Here is a 19,841-nt window from a genome sequence, read left to right as displayed (position 1 = left end):
CGGCTTGGCAGGAGAGGGTGGGTTTATCGGGGTCGTCAGGTAGGAGTGGGCGGACTTCCTAGGAGGCGCGGCTTCTCTGTGGGGCGGGGATCGTGGGGCCCGGGACGCGTCTGCCCTGCTTGGGGCCTCCCCGGAGGGTGCTCAGGATTGCGGCTGAGAAGTGCACCCTCCCCTTGCGCTGGACCTCGCGGCCTTCCGGAGCTTCTTGGTCAACGACCAGCTCCGCCATACGAGCGAAACTCCATCCCATACTCACCTGCTTCTCCACCTTGACCACGCGTCCCATCATACTGATCTCATCCACTGCCTCCGTGTCACAGGGCCCCTTGTCTCCCTTCTCTCGGGCCTTCCGGTCCCCCGGCCCCCGGCCCACAATCTGGTCCACCCTGTGGAAGAAGGTAACCTTCTGGGGGTCGAAGCACCCAGTCACACGCCTCCCCCCCCCCCCCACTCGAGAACTCTAGATTGCCTGCTGAACGGGGAGACACAGCCCGCAATGGGGAGAAGGGACCATTTTGTCCCTGACAAATGGAGACAGCTGGATGGAGGGCCCTGGGCCCCTGCTTTGAGTGTTTTCAGACTAGCTGAGCAAAGGCACCGCACACGAACATGACAAGTAAATCCACTGCCTGGTGGGAGGACAGGTAAAAGAGGGAGAGACACAAGCGGGGATGTGGGTTATAAGGTGGACAAGCCTGGAGCTGGTCCCACCTGATTTTTCTGCTCTCCTTTACAAGCATGACTCTTGAAAATGTTATCTCTGTCCGCTTCTCCAACCGCTCTCCTCCCTTTCTCTCTTGTACCTACTCCGGTCACGCTTTCATTCCCCCTATCTCACCAAAACTGCTGTTGTCAAAATCCAAATGACCTCCATGTTGCTAAATTCCATGATCAGTTCTGAGGCCTCATTAAACTTGACCTTTTAGCAGCATTCGGACACATCTGATCACCCTTCCTCCTCCACTTCATTTGGGGTGGAAACCACCACCTTCTCCCAGTTCTCCTTCCTCACCGACTTCTCCTCACTTTTCTTTGCTGGTTCCTCCTCCGTCGCCCCCCCCCCCCAAAACATTGTAGGCCCCAAGGCTCACTCCCGGGACCTCTTTATTCACTCGAAGCGACGTCTTCAGTTCCAGATTTGCCATTCCTCTGTACATTGTTGGTACTAAAGCTGTATCTCCAGCCCACACCTCTCCCTGGAAGTCCACACTCCTCTGTCTGGCTGCCGGAGCAATACTCCACTTAGATGTCCGATGGGCATCATAACCCAACACTCCCCAACTCTCCCGAGCGAGACGTGCCTCAGTCATTGCCTTCTCCATGTCGACAAACAGCAACTTTTTCCCGTTGCTCAAGCCAAAACCCTTGGCTTCAGGCCTTGACTCTTTTTTTTCTCCTATACCCCATCGGAAAACCCTGTCAGCTCTACCTTCAAGATATATCTGGAGTCGGCGTATTTCTCCCCACCTCCACTGCTGCCACCCTGGTCCAAGTCCCCATCATCTCTGGACATCTGGACATCTGAAGTAGCCTCCTTACTGATTGCCCTTCTTCCACCCTAGCTCCCTTGTAGGTCCTTCTCAGCACAGCACTTAGGGTGCTCCTTTTAAAATGTAACTCAGATCTTGTCAGTCCTTTGCTCAGAGCTCTCCAAGGCTTACATCTCCCCCTGGATGAATGCAAGCGTGTTTGCAGTGGCCTACGGGGCTTTAAACAGTCCAAATGCCATTCGCCTTCTAATCTTGCCTACTTCTCTCGGGCTAGAGAACAGACACACTGGGCTCCTTCCTGTTCCTGAAACAATACCCCAGACACCTGCCCAAGTCTTTGCTCTTGCTATTACCTCTGAAAACTCTTTATTTAAACAGCCACAGGGCTGGTTGCCCCACCTCCGGTTTTTTTTTTTTTTCAAATGTCAGCTTCTTACCTATTTAAAATCACAATCCCCAACACCCTAACCCTTAGTTTTCTCCTGAGCCTTTATCATCATCTGACATTGTCTAGTTTCACTTATTTTATCATCTGTTCTCCTTCCACTAGAATCAAAGCTCCACGGGGGCTGGGAATTTTGCTTTCCACCAGAGCCTCACTATCTGGCAAGTCACAAAAGCCCAACGATTATTTAAGGAAACAAGTGAATGAATGGGCAGTGATAATTCAGGCCACAAGAGGAGAAGGGAAAGGTGTAGGTGATTAGGGTCCTGGTGCAAGAATTCTTCCTATATGCTAGGTGGAGAGAAGAGGTGCCAGAGGGTCCCAGAGGCCAGAGGTGGGTCCCACTGAGGACAATCTGCCTATCCCCTTGGGAGATGGGAGATCACTGATTATTTTCATCCTATTCTTTTAGGACAAGGAAACAGTCATCTAAAGACGTCCCCCGAGGAGTGCCGGTCAGTAGGGTTCGCACAGAGGACCTGCGCCTGGGTCCTTCTTCAGGCTTGGAACAGGTGCAGGGTGGAGCCTCGGTGGCGAGCTGCAAGCCAGAGGCCTTGCCCAGGCCAAAAACTCCAGCTCCCTCCGCGGTCCCTAGGGGGCGCTCGGGGCTCCGTTCGAGCGCGAGCGGAGGGGCTCCCACGAGCAGTCCTTGGGTGGGGGGGCTGGGGCCACGGCCTCACTGCCGGAGCACCCACCGAGCCTGCAGGCTCTTGATCCGGCCCAGCATGTCCAGGTGCCCGGCCGAGTACTGCTCGATGACGTCCTTCACGTCATACGGTCGCAGCGTCTCCTTGAATTTCCTTTTGGCCACCAGGAATTTCAGGATCCTGTCGGGAGAGGGGGGTCTCAGCGGGAGGGGATTCCTTCCCAGCCCCCTTTCCATCCCTTTGCTAACCATTTGCCTACCATGAGGGCATCTTCTGCTTGGGTCACCGCAAACAGCTTCTGCTGGGTCAGGCTCCCAGCCTCCTTCCCTACCCACCACGTTCCACCCTCAGCCCTCATAGGTTGGTTGGTTGGTTGGTTGGTTGGTTGGTTGGTTGGTTGGTTTTTAATGTGCCTGTATCTGCCTAGGAGGTCAGGGACTGGGCCTGGTTTCTCTCTGCTAGCAGGGCAGGCATCTGTGAACACTGATGATCAAGACCACTTAGGGGAAGACATTTTTGCTTTCACTCCACACATGCTTGTTAGTGCCACTGTGCTGGACCCTGGGTACCCAAGGGGCATCAGATCCAACCCCAGGTCTCAGGAGCCCTGCTCTGGGGTGGGAGACAGGACACACAATTATGGGGAGACAAGGGCTGTGTCAAGGAATGGAGAGACCTCTCATAGTCTGGGACCAGGAGAAGGGGGACCTCAGCTGGGGAGGTCAGAGGACAAGTCTTGAGAGTGATACTTTCCATCCCCAAGGCGAGAGGAGGATGAAGGGAGGCTTTCTGGACACAGACAGACATGGAGGCATATGAGTGAGATTCCATTCAAAGTAGCTGGAACAGAATGTGAAGATAAGGGGTCAGTCCCCCCCCCTCCACCCCCTGGGGAGGTAGGTGGCACAGAAGACAGGGAAAGAGATTGGCCTTGCAAAGGAGGCTCGTGGGTAGGAGGAAGAGGTACTCCGAAGAGCCCTGAATCCCTGGCAGAGATCAGGCAATGAGCAATTGGGGTGCTGAGGAAGGGGCCCTGTGGTTTCCTCTATGTTAGCATGATGGTTCTGCCAGCCTGTGCGGAGAATGCCCTGGAGGGGCAGAGTCTTGGGCAGGAAGACTAGACCTAGGGGCTGGGCTTGAGCCAGAAGCTGGCAGCTTTAGAGCAATTCAGGACAAAAAGGGACATCAAGGCTTCTGAGTCTGAGTGCAGAATGATGCCCATGGCTTAGGCAACAGGATGGATGGTGGTGCCCCTGCCTGAAATGGGGACACGGGAGGAGGAGCAGGTTTGGGGTATGCTGGGTGTGAGTTGCTCTGTGGGGTGGCCAAGGAGAGCTGACCCAGGCTATGTGGCAGCTCAGGCGATGCGTTCCAGAAGCCTCACTTGGAGGGGGAGAGACAGCATGTATGAAAAGGGGGTGGGGAGAGGCCTCAGACTCTCTGGGGAGTAGAGGGGGATCCAGCTGACTCTGATTTTACAAAGAACACAAAGGAAAGAGCCTGTGGGTGGATGCATCAGCCAGAGAAGAGAGGAGGTGAGTCTGGAAGGCCTGGGGGTGAAGGCGGTCTCTGGAGCTAGAGCTGCAGGCCGGAGACAGAGTCTAGGCCAGGACTCCACGCCAAGAAGCTTGGGGGCTAGATGATGGCTGAGCCATGGCTAAAGGGCTCGGGGGACTCTGGCCCACTCTTGTCAAGGCCGGGAGACAGCCGGTAGAGTCAGCAGGGCAGGGGCATTCAAACTCGTTTAACCAAGACCCACCATAAGAAATACATTTTACGTCAGAAACCAGGATACACACACACACACACACACACACACACACACACACACACAACTTCAATGTAGGTTTCATAAACATTATGTATCCTTCCTACAGGGGATGCACTCCGCTATTTTCTATTCTTTTTTTCTTTAAATGCTGACCGTGACCCACTAAGTTGATTTCACTAAGTTGATTTCAAACTGTTGTGACCTGTGGTTTGAAAAAGCACTGCTCTAGAGGAAGCCCTGGGGGAGACCGACAAGCTGAGGTCAAAACACCCAAGGAGAGAGAGAGGAACTTTGAGACACAGAAGCAAAAGGAAGATGGAGTGAGACACAGAGATGGAGGGAAAGAGCACACAGGACAGACGCAGGGAGAGTAGGTAGCTGGTACACAGCTAGGGGGAGAGAAAGGGGTGAGGAGAGGAGAGAGACACAGGAGGACACCGCGGGGGTAGGAGAGGGACCGTGGTGGGCAGCCGAGCCTACCGCCCTACCCAGCTGGCCCTCCAGACGTGAAGGGGATGAGCAAACCCTGCTGGGAGCCATATGCCCCTCCCACCCCACCCACTCTCCAGGGCCCCCGCCAGCCAGCACCGCCAAGGGTGCCAGGCGGGCAGCAGCTGGTGTGCCCGGGAGCTAGGCCAGGCCTGGCCATGAGGGCAGGCCCCAGACGGGGAGCAGCAATGGGTGGCAGACGGATTGGGGGGCCGGGGGGGGGGGGCACCTCGGGCCTCAGTCTCACCTGACGGAGCGGATGACCGTCTTCACGGCAGGCATGACATCGTCCACTGTGAGCTCACACTGGTAGCTCTTCTCCTCTGCCACTTCCTCCGAGGGGCCCTCTGCAAAGTCAGGGGGCCCGAGTGGTGGCAGCAGAAGGGGGCCACTCCCAACCCCGACCACCACTTGCCGAGCCACCCTTAGAGATACCGATAAAGAGAGGCTCAGTAAGGGTGCAGAACCTTCCTGGGGGCACGAGGCAGACCAGGCTCCTGCCTCCCTAGCTGCCTTACCCAGGGTGGAAAACCCTGGTTTACTGCGTGCCCATCTGCCCTACGACCAGTCACAGTAAGAATCTGCCCAGTGGCCAGGTGAGCGGAAGCTGCTTTAGAGCACTTCTGGTTTGGCCTGAGGCAAATTACACACAGCCCCGGAGGAAGGCCTATGGTCCCACCAGGACAGTTAGCCCCGGAGACAAGGGGGAAAGGCCCTGGAAAGCAAGTCATTCTCTCCCCGGGGAAGAGAAATGCTTCTTCCCAGGCCAGTACGCTGCATGGAGAGGGGATACTATCCTTGTTCCATGGGGGTGGCAGGAGTGGGGGAAGGCCAGGCAGCTTCTTGGGCAGGGGAGAAGAGGCCCTGGGCACTAGCCATGCCCCGACTCCCATAGGTCAGCACCCCTCCCCCCAAAGACTGGTTTGTGGGATTCTGTAACTTTCCAATAAGTAGCAAAGGCCAGGATTCAAACCCAGGCAGCCGGGCTCCAAAGCCTGTACTCTTAACCACTACCAAGTGCCACCCTCTGAATTCTCATGTGATTCCAGAGGCCAGCAAAGCAGGTGTCACGACACCCATTTCACAGACCAGAAGACCAGAGCCCAAAGATGGTCCATCAGCTATAGAGCTGGGACTAGAACCGTCTTTCTGCCCCCAGCCCGGACTGTGTCCCCACCCTGCCCCCCATGCAGGTAAGTCCTGGGTCCCAGACCCCCAGGGGCTCAGCTCACCCTCAGCAGAGGTGCGGGGTTTGAGTCTCAGGGAGGCCCGGAAGCGGGTGCGGTCATTGAAGCTCCAGCTCTTCTGTACCTTGGTGGGGCTGGTGGCCTCACCCACCTGCTCGCTGCTCGGGGAGGTGGGCATCGGTGGAGGCGCCAGGTGCTGCTTGGAGGGGCCCGTCCGTCGCTGGGAGCTGCCCATGCGGATGCGGTCCTTGATGGCCATCCGGCTGCTGGCAGGGCAGGTCGGGTGGGGGAGAGAGCCAAGTTAGCTGGAGCTGGGGGCGGGTGTGCGTGGGGACACCGCTGACTTAGGACTTGGGCGTGGCTACTGGGTTTTGATTCTCCACCAAGTGGAGACTCTGGGGATGGAACAAGGGTGTGGTGAGGGGGACCCTGACTCCTACGAGAAGCTGCTGCAGGGTCAGTCTGAGCCGATCCCCTCCCCACCCCCAGCTCCCACCCCTCATTGCGCGGACAGATAAGGGGTGCACAGGAGACAGATGTCAGGACGGAAGGAGTGAGAGACCCAAGAGAGGAGTCAGAGACAGACAGGAGGATGGGAGAGCTGGGTCTGGCCCAGGTGGGTGGGTGGAGGTGGAGATGGCCACCCTTTGGGCACAGACAGGCTGCTGAGGGGTGGAGAGGCTCACCTGGCCATGCACACTGAGAAAGGCCTCTGGGTCCTCACTGTACACAGAGGCAGGCCGCGTGGAGTCGAGGGTGTGTGTTTGTGCACGTGTGCGTGTCTGTGTGCGTGCGTGTGCGCACGTGTGACGGTGTGGGTACCCAGGTACCAGGGTGTGGACACGTGTCCACATTCTCTTCCTTTCCTGCCAGAGCTCTCTGATCCCACACCGGTCAGGTCAGGGCTTTAGGACCTAGTGCAGCTTTGCAGGCGGTGCAAAGGTCTGCACCATGCAGATTTCGGCGTAAATAGTGCCCCTATTACGGGGCGCGGTGTGCCGGCTACAGAGGGTCCAGCTACTGGGCCCTCGTATCTGCCCCAGACGTGCCTGGTGCCCAGCCTCCCGGTGAAGGCCTGTAACCTGGTTCTGTGGTCTCCACTGCCTGAGCTCTGCCCACCTGGACTGATGTCCTCCCTCCCAGACCCACACCCCCCACTGCCTAATGAACCCCCATTTCAACAACACCCACACGTGTCTGTGTGCACGGGAACGCACCTGTGCATGTCTGTGTGTGTGCTCAGACTTCCCTTCCCACACCCCAGCTCCCCCACCACATCCCCCCAGATCTTGGAGGAAGACAGATGCGGGGAGGCCTCAGGTTGTCCAGGACGTGCCCAGGTTAGCCAGTACCTGGTACAGAAACTCTGTGTCCAAGAGTTTCAAGGACCATGTTATCACTGTCTGAATAGGACCTAGGCAAACGTCCCCCATCCCATGCCCTGGGGTGTCACCACTGCCTCCCTGCTGTGGGGACCTTCCCAGGTTGGGGACCCTTCCACCCCAAACGTCTGGGGCCCTGGCTCAGGAGAGCACCAGCCAGTCTTGGAGGAGGCCTAAGGTGGGGCAAGGGTTGGGGGAGGAAACTGTGTCGCCTACTGTCAGGGGCTTTCGGGTCAAGAGTTAAGCAGAGGACGGATTCTGGTTTCAGGGCTGCGTGGGAGCTAGGGTCCCCCATGCCTGGGGCATGGGGTCCAGGGTACAGAGCCAAGGTGCTGCGGTGAGGAAGACGTCGAAACCAGGGGCACCTTCGGGAAGGCAGCCAGGATGTAGGGCCATCCTTAGGAGTAGGGGCCTCTGCCCAGAAGGGAGAGGTTACATAGGTCATGGATTGGGGCCCTGAGGATATCAGAAGGGAAGGACGAGGCAGCCCCACAATCCAGCATGCTGTTTGCTGGCCCAGGATCCCCTCAATGCATCCCAAAGGTTCCAACCAAAGTTTGAGGTTGGCTCTCCCAAACTTTCCTCTGCAGAGCCATTCCTTGGGGCTCTCCTCATGCTGGCAAGCACCCCCCCCCCCCCCCGCCCGTGCAACCCCCTCCTTTGTCCCCCACTCCTCCAAGGGGGAGAGCAAGAGGGAGGTGGAGAAGGCCCTGCCACTTAGCCAAGGGCCTGAAATCCCAGATCTCTGCGCCCGGCACATCACTCCAATGACGTTCTGGGAGAAGGGGGTGACCTCCCTGTCACGAGAAGTGTGCAAGCAAGACTGAGCTTGCTCTCAGCGGGACTTAGGGAGGAACGGGTCTGGAGGCTTGCACTAGAGGCCTTGAAAGGTCCCTTTCCAGCTCTGATGCTGTGATGGTTGAAGGAGCTTCCAGCCTGGTTTGTGGGGTTCTGTAACTTTCCAGCCAGAGGCCCTGGGCCCCTCTGCAACAGAAGGAGGCACTGTTTTCCCAGGGGTGGTTCTAGATTCCAGCTCCTTGGGCAGGGCCCAGGAAATGGCTCACGTCAGCCTCTCTGGAGCCTAAATGCTCAAACAAAATGGAAAGAAACCTGGCACACGGTGGACATCAGAAGTGCTCCTTCCCTTCCCAAGCTCCTCAGAACACTCAAGGTCCTGTCTGAATGCCTTGGCCCTCCCAGCTCTCTCGGCCACTTTGTGTGCTGGGCTCCACGTTTACCATCCTGGGTTTACAGACTGGAAAGGAGGTAAAACCGCCTGCCCAAAGTCACAGAGCCCTTGTGGATGCAGCAAGGACCAGGACCCAGTTTTTCCTGACTTGAGAGACTGTGTTCTTTTTCTGGGACTAGCAATTAGGAGAGTGTCTAGGGCAGTGGTTCTCTGAGAGCACCTTCACTCCCTAGGGGACGTTTGGTACTATCTGGAGACATTTTTGGTTGGCCCACTGGAGGCTGCTCCCAGCATCTAGCAGGTTGAGGCCGGGGAGGCTGCTAAACTATGCTACATAATGCACGTGACAGCGCCCCCCCCCCCCCACCAGTGAAGAATGATCCGAACCAAACTTCCATGGTGCCGAGGTTGAGAAACTGGCCTGAGGGGTCGGTTGGTGCCTGAAACCCAGATGGGATAGGCTTGACTGAGGCTATCCTGGGTGGGAGGTGGGGGCAAGCTCTGGGCACAAGCTGCCCTTGACTGCCTTGCTGGACCCACCCCTATGCTCGCTTCCACATGGAATGACTCTAAGGATTCTGATACCGAAGGCCAAGCTTACGCGGGGAAGAGGCAGCCTACCCCTCTGGTGCTGCATAAAGCCCCTCTTCTCAGGACTATAGAGGCAGCCTCAGTGTTGGCCCCTCTTCTCTGGCCCTGCCCTTCCTGGCCATCATGCCCACATAGCTGAAGTCACCTTGCAAAGGGGCAGATCTAACCCAGCGACGTCTTGACTTAACCCTTCAGGGGTATTCCCATTTCCTTCAGCTATGGTTTCCAAGATTTTTTTTTTTTTTTTTAAATAAGATCTTAACTGCTCAACATACCACATTGAACAAGGCCAACCATTCATACAGCACTTCCTATGAGCCAGGCCCAGTTCGAGTGGAAACAAATGCTATTACCGTCTGCGTTTTACTTCGGAAGAAATCGAGGCCCCCAGGGCTTATGGTCACGGTCCCCTAGCTAGTGAGTGGTGGCCAGGTTCAGATCCAGAGCCCTATTCCTAAGAAGCACTGCATCTTGGATGAGCAGCCAGGAGCTCTGTCACCCATCTACTGCTGGGCCCCTCAACCCCACAAAGCTCCAGAGGCACTTTGGGGAAACCCGAGACTCAGTGAGCCCAGGCTGCCAGGCAGGGCCTACAGGATGATGCTCATGCAGGGCTCTGGGGTTCTTCGGGATCCGGCTCTGCCCCCCGCCCCCCCCCCGCCCCCCCCCCCCCCACCACCACCACCACTCTCAAATCTGGCCACACTGGGCTGCCTGCTCCCTTCCCACGGCTGTGCTCTCTCACCTCCTTGCTTTGGTGCACGTTGCTTCCTTGGCCTGGGATGCCCTCCCTCACGTCCACTCCTTTTGGGGCCTCCTCTGGGAGGTGAAGTGCCTGACCTTGGCTCCGTAGCCCCTCTGCTTCCTCCTTTTGTTGCATTCATCACACTGAATAGCAATTGCTCTTTGCAACGCTCCAGGCACCATTTTATTCATCACTGTGTCCCTAGTGCAGGGCCTAGCACAGGGCAGGTACCAAGGAAAGTACTGGTGATGCAGCTTTAAGAGTTGGGCTCTAGAGTTAGCAGAAGTGGTGCCAACCCCAGCTCCTTCAGGCATCTTCTAGGTCCCTAGGTGGGCAGTGGGAAGCCAGGAAGCTAAACCCAAAGCCCGGCAAAAGTCAGAGTGGGAAGGACCCTCAGAGAGCCTCTAGTTCAATGTGCCCATTCCACAGATGGGAAACTGAGGTCCAGAGAAGGGAAGCAATTTGACCAAGATCACACGGGGGTCAGCGGCAGAGCCAGCACTCATCCCAAGGCTCCTACCGATGTCCCTCCTGGCAGAGTCCCTCCAGAGTCTGCCCCCCAGACCTGGCAGAGGCATCCCCAGGAAGGTAAGAGGCTCATCAGGGACCCAAGGCAGACGGCAGGCGGCAGGCACATGCACCTTGTCCTTGGCCTATCCTGTCCCCCTCTCCAGCCCCCGAACTGGCTGGGGCAAGGAGGAGTGGGGACAGGAGGAGCAGGCGAGGGGGTACCTCGGTCTCCAGCTGGCGTGGATCCGAAAGAAACTCCGTTTATTACTAAACATCTGGCTGGAAGTTGAGAACAAGACACAAACAGGTTAGTGGGGAGGGGGCAGGTGGGCAGAGCATGGGGGGCTGCCAGGATGGGGCTGGCTTCCTGTGGCTGGTGGGAGAGAAGAACCCCCACCCAAATCATCCTCCAGCCCGCATCCCCAGGATGCAGAGATTCTCAAGATCTGCACACGGATCTCCTGGGGAGCATGTTAAATAGGCAGAATTCTGTGCCTCTTCTCCAGAGATTCTCCTTCTGTGGGCTCGGGGAGACATCCGGGCATCCGCATTTTGAACAAACACCCCACAGGTGCTGATTCAGGAAGTCAGTGGACCATGCCTTGAGAAATATCATCTTAGCGCCTCATCAAGAAACCTCAAAGAGAGGAGGTGCTGACCCTGGCAATACCATCCCCCAGGAAGTTCTGTTCCTTGTAGTCTTGGAACGTGCTCAGCCTGGGTCCATCCACAAGTAGCACTAAGGGGATGACCAATGAGGAGGAGTATATAAGTGTATGTGGGTGTGTGTGTGGGGGGGGGGGGTCCTGTCTGGAGTACCCACCCCATAGGTCCAGAAAGCCAAGAGTGAGGATATGCCCACTTGGCCTGAGCCTGATGACTGATGTCCTAGAAGTCACAGCTCAAACCCCTGGGGTCTCTGGGAAGAAGGGACACTCCACCACCATCACCGTGAGCCCCAGCCACACAGATACTCCAGGGCAGACAGACACAAGGCTGGGAGTTAGTGATGGCCAAGCCCCTAGCAGTCATCTGGTCCTAGGCTTTGGGGGACCCAGAGTCCTGGAGCAGCGGTGGGAGGGAGGGGTGTTCCACTCCAGGTTAGTCTCAATTTTCAGTACCTTTCTATCCAAGCAAGGTGAGACCAGAGCAAACCGGACACTCCAGAGAGCACTGGTTCAGGCCCTGGGCAGGGCTGCTCAAATACCAAAACTCTTGAGTCTTACCTATAAGCTGTGGTTGGGTGAGGTTGGGGAGGACAGTGAAGGGCCTTCAGGCGGGGACAAGAGAATCCGGCTAGGACCACGCCAGGGACTCTCTTCCAGGGAGCTCCCAGCCTGGCCTGCCCAGTCATGCTGCCCCTCCCTCTACCCCCTGACCTAGAGGGACCCTCATTCTCCCTGCTCCCTGTTCGGCCCCTGGCCAGAAATGCCCTCACAGAGAAGAGGGAAGACATGTCGTTCCCAGCATCCTTTGCACCAACACTCCCTCCTCCCTGTTCCCCAGGCCTTTTAAGCCCAGAAACCCAGAGAACCCAGAGCCCCTGATCACCCTAAACATTGCTGATGTTCCGCCTAGGACCCAGAGGCCCAGAGGCCCTCAGTGACTGTCTCAAGGACACACAGCATCAGGCGGCAGAGACAAACTTTCACCACGCCACCTTCCGATCACTGAACGGCTGATCTCTTCTCTCCTCCCTTGTTCTGGGTCCTGGCCTCAGAATCACAACTGAGGCTCAACGCCCAGATGTCTACCTGGCTGATCAGGGATGATGTGTGAAGATGAAACAAAAGAAAGAGATGGGTAGGGGTCAGGGGAGGAATGAGGGGGGATTGAATCCTTGACCTCAAAGCTACACTTCTATGGGAGCGGCCACTTTCCCATACTGTGAGTTAGTGAGCTTCCCTTATCCACAAATGCCTGAAACTCCACTATTTTGAACATTTATGTGGGGGTAAGCATCGTTCTTTCTTTGTTCTTCTTTCAGGACGCAAAAGCTCCAGGAGAGACAGGTCAAGGGGAAAGAGACAGTTACGAGCAGCAAAATGTCCCTCAGTAAGGAAGAAAGGCATTATAGGAGCATCCCGAGAGGACCCTCTGGGATTAGCCAAGCTGCGGACAAGGGTTGCACAAGACAAGAGCATTAGTCATTGGTTGCGTTTACGTAGGTCCTAGAGCGGTTCTTAGGCACAGAGCTCTCTCTCCAGCTGGCTCCTCACTCCCGAGAGGCAAGTTCAGGGGCAAGCCCCTTCTAGAGGAACATGCTGGGGGAGGGGGTTCCCTGCCCTCATGCCCCAGAATGGTGCCCACGATTACCTGAGCCGTAAGCACCTGTGGCCAGCGGCCTCCTCCTCTCTCCAGCTGCCCAGGAGGGGTGGGGGTGCAGGGATGGAAGAGTGAGGGGGACGCGGAAACAGAGAAAGAAAGAGGACAATGGAATGAATGGAGGAGGTGCCGGGAGAGGACAGTGCGGATAGCTCCCCCACTCAGACCCTTAGAGCCCCAGGTGACAAACAGGTGAGTCCAGCCTGGCCTCTGCAGGGAGGCTTTCCGTCTGTACCTGTCAGGCCATCCGACGACAACTGCCCAGGCCTCATGACAAAGCCGGGGAGTCCCCAGAACAGGCCCAGACACCCACATGGTGGCTGCAGGCAGGTCTGAGAGAGGATGAGACAACGAATGGAAGAGGAGGAGGAGAAGCAAGAGGAGGTGGCGGCCCCGGGGGGCCCCTACCTTTCCCCAGGGCAGAAGGAGGCGCTGCCCGGCCGGTGGCAGGTGGCAACGGGCGGGTAACGGGAGGGTGCTCCATCAGGTACCGGCGCCCGCCGCACCTCCAGGGGCCGTAGGCCCCCATTGCGGGCCCGTTGCACGTGCTCAAACAAGAGGGCCAGCTCTCTGCAGGAGAGGGCGCCGTCAGCGGCAGGCAGGGCCGTGGCACCACCCGCTCACCTGGTGGGCACCGAGCTCCAGAGCTCAGATCCTGCCAGGCTCTGCCTCTGGAGGTGCTCACCAAACACCCCAAGCCAGAACAGGCAGGGTCGCAGGTGGGAGAGACGAGCCTTCCTCCCTCCTTTTCTGCACCCAGTTCTTGGGAAATCCTCAGGGCTGCTGGGTACGGTTTTGCAGGCGGGGCACAACTTGAGGGCACCCTCAGAAGGTGGCAAGTGGGAGCTCAAATCCAGCCTCCTCTCTGCTCATCAAGCAGAGTGCCCAGACATGAAGCTGTGCCTCCCTGGAGGCCAGCGGCAGCCCTGAAATCCTCACCCTCCAGATCCGACGGGATCTTAGGGGGAAACTGAGGCGCAGGAGAGAGACTTGATTGGGTAGCTAGCCCGGCTTCCCACTCCTGCAGCATCCACTCCTGCCACTGGGTTCTTGGAGACCAGATTGGGGCTCGGCTTCTTGCTAAGCCTCCAGGCCATTTCCTGGTTCCATAACCCAAGGAGGATATCTCCCCTCTGCCTTCCCATTGTATGGATGGGGAAACTGAGCTCCAAGGAGCAGCAGGCCCATGGACCTAGAATCTCCAAACCAGGCTCTGCTCCTCTTACTGGAGGGCCCAACACTATCCCCAGATCTTCCCTCCCCCTCACATACACCATACTTCTAACAAACCAGCCCCTGCCCCACTCCCCAAGTCTACCCCTGGAAAGGGAGGCTCCTTCTACGACCCCTGTCTCTGAGGTAGGAGCTTGCGTCTGTCAAGTGGAGCCCCCCTTCCCAGCCCCTTCTCTCCTGTTCCTCCCCTAGGAAGCCCCTGGAGGCAGGGGGGAGCAGGGAGGGGGAGCCAGGTGTAGGGGTGAGTGGAATCACGCAAGAGCTGCTCTTGGAGAACTAATCAGGAAAAAGACCTGCCCGCAGAAGCGCTGAGCACAGCAGCCTAGCCCAGCCTCGTGCTAGATGCCCGCTTGCCCGCGGGACTGAGCCACACTCTGTGGTCTCCATTCCTGCCCAAGGGCCTGGCCAGGCACCTGGCCACACAAACCTCGGAGATGGCTATTAATAATCCTCTTCGTGGAGCCACCCCCGGGGGCAGTCCTACCCTGGCCTGGGCCAGTGGGACGAACCCACTTCCGGGTGCTAGGGCCAGTAAAAATAGGGTCACCTTCACACACATGGGTGCTGGGGTGTGTCCGTGAACCCAACTCTGGCACACGCGTTCTTGCCCCTCCCACACTTGCTCTACCCGGCTGCAGTATGCCAGGCTGGTAAGGAATAACCCTACCCTCAGCTCGGAGGGGAGATGAGCTGGCTGCCCACCGCCCTGAACGGCAGCCCTGTGGGTCAGCCTACGGACGGCCAGCTCTCCAGAAACCGGGGTGCACCCCCATGGGGCAGGGCTCCACCCCATGCCCAGTGTCCACCGCCTTCCTGGGGCAGAACAGGGCGGGAGAGAGGACACTCCGGGCTCTGCGTTACATAGGATTTGCAGAGCCAGCCCGATAACGCCTCCGGGAGCCATCACCCCTTCCCCACCCTCCAGGGCTGAGTCCCAGCCACTTGTCCCCAAGGGGTGTGACCACCAGCCCACGCCCGCCCATTCCGCCCCCCCCCCCCCCCCCCCCCCCCCCGGGGGCCGCCCCCGCCGGGGGGGCCCAGGGGGGGTGACCCCCCGCCCCCCCCCCCCCATTCCCCCCCCCCCCCCCCCCCCCCGGAAGGCAGGGCCTACCTGAAGGATGGGAGGATACTGTCATAGTAGTACCAGGTGGCCGTCAGGTAGGCCCGGCTCGTGTCGGTGGAGTACAGGCGCCACGCAGCCTGGTCGTATGAGGGAGAGGAAGGGGGAGGGGGAGGGGGACAAAGCATCAGGTAAGCCTCTGAGCCCCTCAGAAGGAACCCAGTCCTTGGGTCGGCTGAAGGGCACTCAGAGCCAGAGGCCAGCTTCAATTCCATAGCCATCAGCAGGACCAGACAGACTTCCGCAAGGTAGGGAGCAGGTGGGCATCAGAGCCAGGGGTCTAAGGGAAGAGCTGGGGTTTTGTAAGGCAGACATGGATTTCCAGTCCCAGCTTCGCCCCTTACTAGCATGGACAAATTAAGGGAAGCTGCAGAGCCCCTGTCTCCTCATCTGTAAACCGGATATAATACTACCTACCTAACAGGGTATCATGAGGATTAAAAGGGCAAATGTGTATTAAATGCCAAGTGCCGTGCCTGGCATATGGAAGACACTTAACACCGGGTTCTCCTGTTGAACGCTCCTGCTACCTCCTCCCACCACAGCTAGTAAATCTCCATTCATTGTGCATTTGATTAATGTCTTCCTCTCCCCCTAGACTCTAAGCCGTGTCTTGGTCACTGCTGTATCCGTTAGCACATAGTAGGTGCTCTGCAAACGTTAGGGGAATAAATACTGATCGCGTGAATTATAATTACTACTAATAAGTCCACCCCATCTTTCGCAGCTGCCTGTCCCTGCCCACGGGGTTGAAGAGGGAAGGAAAGAGCATCAGAGCATCACCTACCAACCCCTCAGCATCCACAGATTTGCAGGATTTCCTCTGCAGCAGGAGGGATGAGGGCTGGGCAAGAGGAAGGACTGTCCCTCTCCCTCCAGGTAACGAGAAGAGCCAAGGAGAGACTGTGAGTGGGGTGATTAGGGAGGGCAGGGAGGCATGGACAGAGCACAACTGAGCCCTGGATGTCCCCCCCCCCCACCACCACTTCGGGTGCCTCTTGTCCTTAAGGGACTGCCCACTGCTGACCTCACTGGCCAGGCACCCTCCCAGGGACCTATCCTATCCAGGACAGGAATATTTTTACTTCCTGCTTGCCTAGGCCCCTGGCTTGAGCTGGGGAGCAGCTGCCAGAGCTGTCTCATTAATTATGGGCACCACAATACCAGCTGTCTCTTGGCCTGGACAGTGCCAGCCGCCTGCCCCTACAATGCCCCTTGGAAGGCCAGCTCCCGGGGGACAACGGCCATTGTGCCCCAAGGGATGCCGAGAAGGAAAGGCTGGGCTGGTGGCTCGAGATAGCAGGGATGGGGACGGGCTCCCACCCTGGGGAGGAGAGATAAGTGGGGGTGAGTCAGACTTGGATTAGGGAGTGCGAGGGTGGCATGCTGGGAGCAGGCCAAGCTGGGATGTGCCAGTATTCCCTGAACTACTTCCCGCAGGGGCTTCTCTTGCACACACCCTGACTCGAGAGAAGCCAGGGCTGAGTCACAGACTCATATAAAATTGGAGCCTTTGCCTCAGCCCATGCCCTATCAGAATGCCTCAGCACAGTGGGGGAAACTGAGACCACACGCTCCTTGGTTTTCTTCCCACCCCTCTGGCTGTTCCTCCTCTGTCTCCTTGACTGGCTCAACTCTGCGGGCCCTGTCACTAACTGCTGAGGTTCCTAAGCATTCTGGACCATCTTGTCTCCTCCGTCGTCTTTCCTCTCCCTGCGGGGTGAACTCATCCGTGCCCTGGGCTTCGTTACTATCCAGGTGCAACGGCTCCAAGCCTTCTCTGCCCAGCACACCCCTCTCCTCTCAGCCGCAGACCCACATATGCAGCTGCCTCGTCAACATCACTGCTCAGGGGCTGAGGCCCCCCAGACTCCACGTGCTCCAGCCAAGCTCACATTCCTCGTGTCTCAGATCTGGTCCCCCCTCCGGGGAGGAAGGCGATCGAGCATCCAGTTGGGCAAGCCAAAAACCTGGAAGTCACCCCCCACACATGTCCCTCACTCTCTTCCTCACTCCTGATGCTGCTAATTTCACCTCCTAACTATGCAGAATCGGCCCACTTCTCCCCATCTCGTCTGTTGCTATGCTAGTCAGGTCACCCGGCGCCCTGCCTTGCCCACACTGTGGCCAGAGCCTCGTATCATCGCACACACACACCTGGGTCACCCTCCAATCCATTCACCTATTTTCAAAACACAAATCTGATCATGTCACCCACTCCTGCTTTATACCTGTCAGTGGTTCCTCCCTGCTCTTAAGAAAATGGGAAAATGGGAAACTCCTCCCCGTGGCCTTCGGGTCTGGCCCTCACCCACTTCCCCAAACCCTTCCTCCTTGAGCTTTCTGTTCCAGTCTCCCTAGCTTCCTTCCAGTTCACCAAACACACCATGTTCCCCTCCACCACAGGGCCTTTGCACATGCTGTTCCCTTACCCTGAATGCTCCCCCCCCTTTACCTCTACACCTAGTTGACTCCTACCGGTCCTCCAGCTCTCAACTCGAGTGTTAATTTCCCAAGGTCATCATCCCTGAGTTCCCCTTCAAGGTCAGACCAGGCCAGGACCCTGTTAAACACTCTTCAGAGAACAATTTCTTTCTTTCAAAGTGTTTAATCTCAGTTTATAGCTACACCATTCATTTGTGTGAGTGCTTGTGGAATGAGCTTACTGATGACTGCACCTTTGGGTGGCAGGACAAGAGGCCCTAGGCCCCATTCCAATGCAGGCCATGTAGAGTTGGGGCTGGAGCTGGACAGTGGGGCAGCTCTGGTGAGTCCTGAACTGAGCCCAGGGAGCAAGAGAAGTTTCTAGCAGTCCCAGTTAGCATCCCAGCTCTGCCTCTGACTTGGCATGTGACCCCAGAAGAGTCACATCTGCTCTCTGAGCCTCAACGTGGAGCCACAGTTGCGAAACTGGGAGGCGTGGGTCAACACACAGAGTTGATAACACCAGTTCATTTCATGCTTCCTTGGCGTCTTGTACCTGGATGAGGTTAGCTGCAGGCATCCTCCTCTTCTCGAAGTGCTTCTGCCGGTGCTGCTCCTGCACCTTCAGGGCAAAGCCAGAGCCAAGGATGCCCTAGGGGAATAGGCGTGGTTGGGGGGGGGATGTGGGGGGGGACAGCAAAAGGCAGAGAAGGTCTCCATCACTGCCCATCTGAGATGTCCCTTTCCCATCCATGCAAATGGGGGCTAGGGGTTTGGCAGGCTCTGCCCCCAGGACCTCTCTCCCCCGGGATGGGAGATCCTAAATGGATGGCGACTCACGGCAGGCAAGGCAAAGAAGGAGATGCCTAGTAAGGCGAAGCCGGCAGCCAGGACCCTGCCCAGCCACGTGTGCGGTGTCTTGTCACCATAGCCAATGGTTGTCAGTGTGATCTGGGGACACAAACAGTTTACCCTCAGGGCTGGTCTCGGGAACCACCCACAAGAGCTTGTTGGGACACAGGCAGGTGGGAGCCTGATCATGAGGGCGGTGCCCTGTGGTCACTCACAGGGGCTGGTTAGGGGCATAGATGGATCCCTCCCCATCACTCCACCATGCTGGTCAGGGGTAAGGTCACAAGGGCTTGGTGTGGGGAACTACATGGAGCACAAGCAGATTTACTGGGGCAGGATGGGGGCTAACACGGGCTGGTCACAGGGGGTCCCAGCCTTAGCAGAGAGGACAGAGACAGGCCCGCTCAGCCTTGAGTCAGGGTCACAATGGTCACGCAGGGGAGGGTCCCAGGGAGAAGGGCAGCCCTGCACAGACCCTCACGCACCGTCCCCCACCAGAGCGAGTCGGCGTAGGAGGAGAAGTCAGAGTTGGCGTCCTTCTCGGCCAGATAGACCAGGAAGGAGGCAAAGATGAGCACCAGGAATCCGATGTACCAGGCGGTGATCAGCTCCTGCGGTGACAGCAAAGATGAAAACGTCAGGAGGGCCGAGCCAGAGGGGTATAAGGAAGCGCCTAATACTGTGCGTACCTGGGAGAGGGGGGCGGGTGGGAGTTTCCCAGAATGACCCCGAGAGGTGTTCTGGAGGGGAGATAAAGGGGCCCCACCGCTTCGAGTTCCCTGGGGGCGGCTGCCCATCTTTCTTTCCCAGCTCCTCCTTCCGGGGAGACCCTGCCCCGCCTTCCCGCCCCCGGCCCCGCCCTTGACCCCCCCACCCCAGGTTCCAGGTTCCGTCTTCAGTCCCCAGGCCCACCGCCCCTCAACACCCCACACACCCCAACATCCAGTCCCCCCCCACCCGCCCCAGCTCCCCACTTTGCTGTGCACACAGACTCACCTAACCCAGAAGCTTCCGACTGAGCCCCTCAACCCCTTACTCCTCAAGCCCCTCCTCCTGGCCTGCACCTGCCCTCCCCCTGCAGACTGGCCCTTGCCGGGCCTCAGAGATCGGCCCCTGTGGCCTGGCCCCCGCCGGGCCCACAGTCTCCCCATCCCTGGGGCTGGACTCGGGCCCTGCCCCACTCCCCACCTCCGGGCCCCGGGAGACGTCCCGCCGGCGCACCTTGCTGTGCGCGTAGACCACGGAGCCCAGCAGCTTCCAGGTGCCGCCGCGGCGGTCCATGCGCACCATGCGGAGGATCTGCAGGAAGCGCATGCTGCGCAGCGCAGACGTGGCGAAGATGTTGCCCTGCGTGCCCGCGGCGATGACGGCCACCGAGGCCACGAACACGATGAAGTCTGCAGGGGCGGGACAGGCGAGCTCACCAAGGCACGGTGCATCA

General features: G+C 58.1%; 1 protein-coding gene across 1 annotated transcript in view; it reads right to left on the bottom strand.

The window, feature by feature from the left end:
- KCNQ4 (potassium voltage-gated channel subfamily Q member 4) overlaps positions 1–19,841 on the bottom strand; it is a gene marked incomplete at its 5' end in the record, with an annotated part of 53,949 nt that overhangs the window by 2,545 nt on the left and 31,563 nt on the right. Inside the window, 10 exons of the mRNA XM_040455844.1 lie at positions 257–386; positions 2,631–2,762; positions 5,090–5,189; positions 6,075–6,295; positions 13,180–13,341; positions 15,116–15,204; positions 18,105–18,200; positions 18,389–18,499; positions 18,886–19,011; positions 19,622–19,797. Of these exons, the coding sequence (XP_040311778.1) occupies positions 257–386; positions 2,631–2,762; positions 5,090–5,189; positions 6,075–6,295; positions 13,180–13,341; positions 15,116–15,204; positions 18,105–18,200; positions 18,389–18,499; positions 18,886–19,011; positions 19,622–19,797 (1,343 nt within the window). The remainder of the gene's footprint in view (positions 1–256; positions 387–2,630; positions 2,763–5,089; positions 5,190–6,074; positions 6,296–13,179; positions 13,342–15,115; positions 15,205–18,104; positions 18,201–18,388; positions 18,500–18,885; positions 19,012–19,621; positions 19,798–19,841) is intronic.

Source organism: Herpailurus yagouaroundi, unplaced genomic scaffold (genome assembly GCF_014898765.1).
Source record: "Herpailurus yagouaroundi ecotype Mexico unplaced genomic scaffold, PumYag 77, whole genome shotgun sequence".
NCBI lineage: Eukaryota > Metazoa > Chordata > Mammalia > Carnivora > Felidae > Herpailurus > Herpailurus yagouaroundi.
Note: the sequence above shows the minus strand (reverse complement) of the source record. Positions and strands in the feature narration are given on the sequence as shown.